This window comes from Alosa sapidissima, chromosome 14 (genome assembly GCF_018492685.1).
Source record: "Alosa sapidissima isolate fAloSap1 chromosome 14, fAloSap1.pri, whole genome shotgun sequence".
NCBI lineage: Eukaryota > Metazoa > Chordata > Actinopteri > Clupeiformes > Clupeidae > Alosa > Alosa sapidissima.
In genome coordinates this window covers 5149884-5157312 of record NC_055970.1, presented here as the reverse complement: position 1 = coordinate 5157312, position 7429 = coordinate 5149884, and the positions used below count along the sequence as shown (strand labels likewise).

Sequence of the window (7429 nt, the reverse complement as noted above, 5' to 3'; positions counted from 1 at the left end):
ACCCTATCGCGCAGTCTAATGTCGAGAAGATTCCTTCCATTTGATTTCAAGCTCCCGTCCTATCAGTAACGTCGCCATCAACATCGGTAATCAAAGCAACTTTGTTTCGTTTTTGTTTTGTAGGAACATCTCCGCCAAAGACAAAAGTAGCTTCATGGAACTATGATCATTCAGCTTTGTGCAATTTTGCTTGGACTGTCCTCGCTTAACGCAAGAGGTAGGCCAACGCCTTTGTTTAGTTGTAAGAAAAATTATTAGTCTATATGAGGTGTTCTAAAAAGATAGGCAATTTTATATTCATCACATGTAAATATACCATAAAATATGCAGTTACTAGATGAAACTACTTAAAAGTCTGCGTAAAAAAAAAACATGCATGCATGTAATCAAGAAAAACAACTATTCTCCAAAAAAAGAACAGGGATGATCAGAGGTGGGAAGTAAGGAAGTACAAATAGCTATTTAAGTACATGCCTACTTAAGTAGCATAGCCTATCTATACTTTATTAGTATTTATTTTTCTAACAACTTTTTCCATACTCCCCCTACATTTTCACTAAATAACTGTTTCTACTCCTTACATTTTCAAAGTTACTTTTGTGTTAATACATTTGAGGACAGCTATCAACTATTTTTTTTATTTGAGGCCATTGTGTGCTTTTCCAACATCACTAAATGGATGGGGCAACACTAGTGATGCAAAATGGGAGTTGACTTTGCAACTGGTGCTGCCAAAACAATGTTTGGCCCATGAAACTTCTAGTCAAATTCAGAGCTTTATCAGAACGTGTAGGTACAGACGAGAAAACACTCTATTCTTTGTTTGTTTTTCCTTTTTAAAATGGGTGGGGAAATGTATGGAGGTAAATCTGTGTCAAGTCTTGTGCACTTGTACAGTACATAGCATTTGTGCACTTGTACACGAAAGTCACAAATGTGTATCAAATCTGAAGTTGCAGAATTTTTTTTCTGCCCTGTAAATACAACATACTGTAGAGGTTATAAGTTCACAAATTCCTTATTGCAGGTACACAAATCCCATGCTACACCTCACAAATGAGAAGTTTCCTCTGCTCATGATTTTGCTACCGTCACCTACATGTACACATCTGTGTAATATTATCTCACAAATTAATTTATTTGTCTATTTGCGTTCGGGCATTTTTGTGTGAGCACAACTCGTTAAACACAACTGCTTGAATCTGCAGCTACTGTACAAGTCTCAAGTTCTATTTTCAGCAGCTCTCACTTCTGCACATTCTGCACCGTGCCTTTGCCAAGTTGTAGAACTATTTTTTCTAGACGTAAATACAACATAGAGGTTACAAGTTCACAAATTCCTTATTACAGGTACACAAATCCCATGCTACACCTCTCAAATGAAAAGTTTTCTACGCTCAAGGTTTTGCTGTTATCACAGCAGTAAATTTGTAGCAAAAGTCCTGCGTACTACTACCTCCACTACTTATACCCCCCCCCCCCCCCCCCCCCTATTTGCTGAAAATAGAACTTGAGACTCGTAGCTGCAGATTCAAGCAGTTGTGTTTAACGAGTTGTGCTCACACAAAAATGCCCAAACGCAAATAGACAAATAAATTCATTTGTGAGATAATATTACACAGATGTGTAGGTGACGGTAGCAAAATCATGAGCAGAGGAAACTTCTCATTTCTGAGGTGTAGCATGGGATTTGTGTTCCTGCAATAAGGAATTTCTGGACTTGTAACCTCTATGTTGTATTTGCCGGGCCAAAAAATAAAATCTGCAACATCAAATTTCATGACACACGTTTGTGAATTTTGTGTACAAGTACACAAATTATTTGCACAAGTACGCAAGACTTTTGCTACTGATTTACTGCTGTGATAGTAGCAAAACCTTGAGCTTAGGAAACTTCTCATTTGTGAGGTGTAGCATGGGATTTGTGTACTTGTAATAAGGAATTTGTGAACTTGTAACCTCTATGTTGTATTTACGTGGTAGAAAAAAAAATCTGCAACTTCAGATTTCATGATACACATTTGTGACTTTCATGTACAAGTGCACAAATTCTATGTACAAGTGCACAAGACTTTCGACACAGATTTACCTCCATAAAAATGTTCTTAAATTTTCCAACTAGGCCTAACAGAATGTTTTTCTGCAAGTTCATCCTTCCTTGACTTGGTAATAGGCAATAAGCTTGCTTGATTTTATTTTTGATTTCATGAAATGCCATAGGGACAGTGAAATAGTTGTTAAACTGGAATGGTAAAATCCTTCAAGGATAGCATACTTTTTAGTTTTATACTTTAAGTACATTTCAAAGGCTGTACTTTGTTACTTTTACTTGATAGAAGAAGTTGAATCACTACTTATACTTTTAACCCCCACCCCCACCCCCCTACCCCCAGCGATGTATCACAAAGGAACATTTTATATTTTTTCCACCTTCAACTGATCACGGTTATCAATATTATTGTGATATGATTAAAATGTGCTGACTTTTTTCTAAACCCACCAATTTTAGACAGAATTCATAATTGGCCTATCTTTTATTATGTAGAGTAGGCTATAGCAAAGTCAACAGAACAGAATTCAGTCATAAAAGTGGTGTGGCTCCTTTAAGACACAATCCATTGGTATGAGTTCTTCAGATATCCAACTTTATGTTAGCCTATACTGTTGTGTTCGGTAAGGTCTGCTGTTTATTCTGATATATGGTTTGTCATGTGTTGAGTGTTTGTGAGATATTCTACAGAGATTAATTGAGATGGGTGCAGAGCTGTAGGCTATGCTGAGTAGGCTAATTACATTTCTTGAAAATCCTTAATTAATTTTCACCATTGTTTAAAATCTGAGAAAACGCTTTCGGCTTTCGGATATCTGTGTGATGAGTAGGCCTAGGCTACTAGCGAGTAATTCAACAGAAAACAATGGGTGGCCGCACTTTGTGTCCGTCAGCCTCATCTAATTAGCAGCGTGTTCCCTGAAAGTTGAATGCAGCGGGCAGTAGTAGGCCTATAGTATGCGGGCCACTTCAACTATTTGCGTGAGCATATTAGCCTACATCAGATCCACAGATAAAGATACATCAGATCCACAGATCTCGCTATACAGTCATACTTACATAATCATAGCAGTGGTACGAGAGCATAGCGGCAGTTTCTTAATTGTAGTGTCAAAAAAGTAAAGCGCTGTGCCATATGCTGCCAGGCGGCTCTCTGAAGGTAGGCTAACTCAAATCAGCGTGATTTAACTGGGTGCTAATTTCCCAGCCTCAGTATGCATCTGTTTGTGTAGGCTAGGTATGTGATCATGTGCAATGACAATTAATAATAATTGTAATAATAATGATAAAAAAATCGAAATAGGAAACATGACGAGGCCTTCTGGTGGCCGAGGTCCAAGGCAATTGCCCGACCTTGCCCTTTGGTAGCGCCGCCTATGCACTTACTGCAACTTAAAGGTGCAGTCAGCGATTTCAAACATTTTCACATTCAGCAATCATCTTCTCACAACCACCAGCTGCCCATTCCGTGAGTACAGTGTAGGCTTTAAACAACCTCTGTAGGCAGCCCAGGCTCAGAAAACTGGAAACAAACAAAGTGGGGGCAGCCTGTTCCCCAAACAAAAACAAAACCCTGCTTGATATTTCTTTGGGAATACTGACTGGAGGGATGAGCTACCTCAGTGGTGTGTTTCTTTTGGTCCATGGTTGAAATATAATATAAATTATTTCGGACAAAAGTGTCTGCTAATAAAAAGGATCACGCCTTCCTGTGCAATTACTGACTGTACCTTTAAACTATGTTGCCTCTATGATGTAATGATTGGTATTGGTTCGTTTTAGATGAATTCACCTATCAACAGTATATTGGCTGTGCCTTCAATCGCCAGGGCCCGGTTGGGCGCTTTTGGCGTTATGGATTTAATACTAAAGACATTATGCAAGTGGATCTGAAGAATGAGGCTGTTGTGGCTGTAAGTGATGAGGGCAATTTTATGGCAGAAGAAAGACAAAGTAAAGTTTATTTCAAAGACAAGGAATATAAACTGATGAGGATATGTTCTGCAGTAAATACGGTCTTCTTGCAGTCCAACAACTCCCTCTCCAAAGATGGTAAGTCTGATCTCATTGACTCTTCTAAACACTGAAAGATAACAAACGTTTTTAAGCACTGCAGTATATGTCATTCAACATCTGTGTTGTTTCCCATTGCAGCTAAACCCACTGTCAGAGTGTCTTTGGAAGAGTCGGAGGGTAAGGAGTACATCATGTGCTCTGTACAGGGATTCTCCCCAAACACCATTAGCGTGCGCTGGGTTTATAAAGGAAAAATTGTGCACTTTGCTAGAACAACCACTGGGCTTCTGCCTCGCAAAGATGGAACATTCCAGATCACCAGTTATCTGACTCTGGGGAACAAGACACTTCAGGACATTGTCTGTGAGACAGAGCACATCAGCATTGAAGGAACTTTACAGGCCACCCTTGGTAAGATGTTCTTGGGTACACAATACTTGCGGTTACATTGAAGAAATAGCATCCTAGAGGGTGTAAAATCTCATAATCAAGAAACACGTACTATACAACGCCTCAGCCATCATGTATAAATGTAAAATATTGTACCAGAACTCTACATAAATCAGAGAAGAATCAGTATTTTAAGAATTTGTGAAAATAGCATTGGTACAGTGAAACATTTTTAATGAAATATTATATCTATACAATCTTTGTTCATTTCAGACGACAAGTATTCAATGGGAATCTTAGTTGGAGTTGGCATCCTGTCATTCTTTCTGGCATGCCTGACACCAGTGGGTGTAACTGCTTTTATTTCCTGTATGAAGAGGAGGCCCCAGAGCTCACTTAATGACTCTTTGGAACAGTCTAGTGATAACAGTGTTAACCCTGCTTCTGTGAGTCTAATGGATATCGAGCCTCAGGCGGATCAGGACCCAGTGGCATAAACAAAACACCTGTTGCTGTTCAGAGCAGGCCCTCTTGTGGATATTTTGGAGAGTGTAGTGTACTCTGAGCTGGTGAATTCAGTTTTGAAGGAACAATGCAAATTGAATTTGTACTTTTTGGGATCTTGGTTGGTTAATATTAAAGAAGGAGCATTTATTCACACACGGAAGATAAATGAAAACAAATAATATTGAACAGAACCCCCAATCCCCGAAACATTGAAGGATAGAAGTAATCATACAGTGCCATATTAAATAACACAAATTAAATTTTCTTGAGGTCACTATTTGTGGTTGAGTACCCGAGTGGTGAAGCAGAAATCAGCCCGAGACAGCAGGTTTAGGAGGGCCCACGGTGTTTTATTTACAACGTGAAACAATAATCAAAAATACAGTTGACTTCCTATCCAACACTCGATTGCACCCAACATGAAGTAAAAGGAAAAAGACAAACAAAACATTTAACAGACACAAATATTTAAAGGTCTCTTATGGCTACATGCCACTATATATAGCAGACCTGACCGCAGGACTCACACCAGCCCCTTACCGCGTGTCATAAAACATTGAACTCCTGCATAGAGAAAAGCCAGCGTTTAAATGGCCAATTAATTAATTACTTCTGCCAAAACCGGCGAAGTCTAGGCACCAGCGAAGTCTAAACACCCAAAACGGGCACACCGCCCCTACCTGGTGGACATCTAAAGCAAACATCATGACATCAAAAGTTACCATAGCATACCCCCAAAAACACATGATCAAATATTAAGCAACATTCCTTGCGTGCAAAGGAACGCCGCACCCAACACATTGAACACGGCAAAATAATAATTAATGAAATTGACACAACATTAGGGCTGTAACGATACAACAACCTCACGATTCGGTTTGTATCATGATTTTTGACCCACAGTTCGATACGAATCTCGATTTTTCTTTTTTTTTTTTGAGGGGGGGCGCTAGACATTTTATTAAATAACATTTTAATAGTCTCCCTTAGAACACCAGAAGATTACAATATAATATATATTTTATTTTATATCCTTTATATTTTTCTGAATGACTGATATTTATGACAGCACACTTTATGCAGATTAGCCTATAGCCTAGGCCTACTATTGTTTATTACAACTACCTCTTTAATTCAGCTGTCTGGTTGAAGCCTGGAAATGTTGTAAACAAAGTAGCATAGTTGGCTAGCTTAGCCTATCATAGTCTACTGATTGGACTGTTCAGTTTCCCCGTGTGTTTAAGTTTCAAGATAATACTTGTTCTCCTTGGGACAGGCCCTTTTGGGAAACGTTGGTATTGAGATGATCAGTCAACTTCAATGCAAGAGTTTTAAACAAATATGTGCAGCAATGATAGCTAATGATGCTAAGCGAATTTAATAGTAATTTAGCTAGTCATCTTCTATGCGTCCTTGCTTTCACGATTGTGAATGTTTTAAGTCGCGCGTGTTCATTGAGCAGGAGAGGGAGAGGGAGGAAGCGCGAGAGAGAGCGGGGCAAGGAGAGGGGGCTTACTTCTATACTGTTTGGTAAAGTTGCACACATAGTCTACAATGAAAGCAAGGAGAGGTATGAAATTATTATTATTATTTTTTTGGACAACGTAGGCTACCGATAAGTAAAGCGGGAGATGTGGGTTGCTGCAGCCGCGTAATCTGCAAAGCAGTGCGTGAAACACTAGAAAGGGTGTATCGCGATTCTGCCTTTTCACACCGCGACACAGCATCGTGGATATGAATGTCGCGATTTCGGGTTCGAATCGTATATCGTTACAGCCCTACACAACATACATCATTAATTAAATAATAATCCAAGAATCATAGTGCGATGTGCTGCTGAGGTGGCACATCACACTATTGAAGTAAAAGATTAATACATCTTTTTACAATTATCAATCAGTAAATCCCCCAAAGTCAAAAAAAGAAGCTTAAAGTAATGTTCAGGGACAAAGTAAAGCAAACAGATACATAAAGAATCCTGACACAAATCTAACAGTGTGGGCCTGTCAACTTATAAACATACAGCATAAAAGTAGAGATAAAGAAACCACATAGTTTGACAAAGCTAAACCGCATTCATAGAATGTTTATATTGTATATTGCCTCATCAAGAGTCCCAAGTGACCTTTACTTATGAGTGAAAAGTTTGTAAATCTATCTCAAATATTGAAAAAATAGCTAGTTGGACTTGTACAGTTTACATGTCAGATGGTACAACCAATGTAAACTAAAAAAAAATAGGTGGCACAACCGCATCGTCAGGTGGTGCAACCAGGTAAAATACTAATTTAAACCAATAAATAGTAAATTAAAGTGAACAAATAGTTGAAAAATGTGTTACATATGTGTTACAAAATGTGGTACCTAATTATTCTATTTAACAATATACTTTTTTTAATTCGTAAAGTATCGTAAAGTATATATTTGACATAAATGGCTGTTGGAAAACCAAAATACCCACCCTCT

At 38.4% G+C, this 7429-nt stretch overlaps 1 protein-coding gene across 3 annotated transcripts; it reads left to right on the top strand.

Moving 5' to 3' along the window:
• Positions 1-6: 6 nt before the first annotated feature.
• zmp:0000001006 (uncharacterized protein LOC100002840 homolog) lies at positions 7-5675 on the top strand. Of its 3 annotated transcripts, none has more exons than XM_042062444.1 (4): positions 7-86; positions 3833-4102; positions 4205-4477; positions 4730-5675. In XM_042062444.1, the coding sequence occupies exons 2-4, from the start codon at positions 3928-3930 to the stop codon at positions 4951-4953; spliced, it is 672 nt and encodes a 223-aa protein (XP_041918378.1). In that variant the 5' UTR covers positions 7-86; positions 3833-3927; the 3' UTR covers positions 4954-5675. The 3 variants fall into 3 exon arrangements, with proteins under 3 accessions (XP_041918378.1, XP_041918376.1, XP_041918377.1); XM_042062442.1 differs by having other exon boundaries at positions 7-217; XM_042062443.1 differs by lacking the exon at positions 7-86 and adding an exon at positions 2491-3675.
• Positions 5676-7429: the final 1754 nt, after the last annotated feature.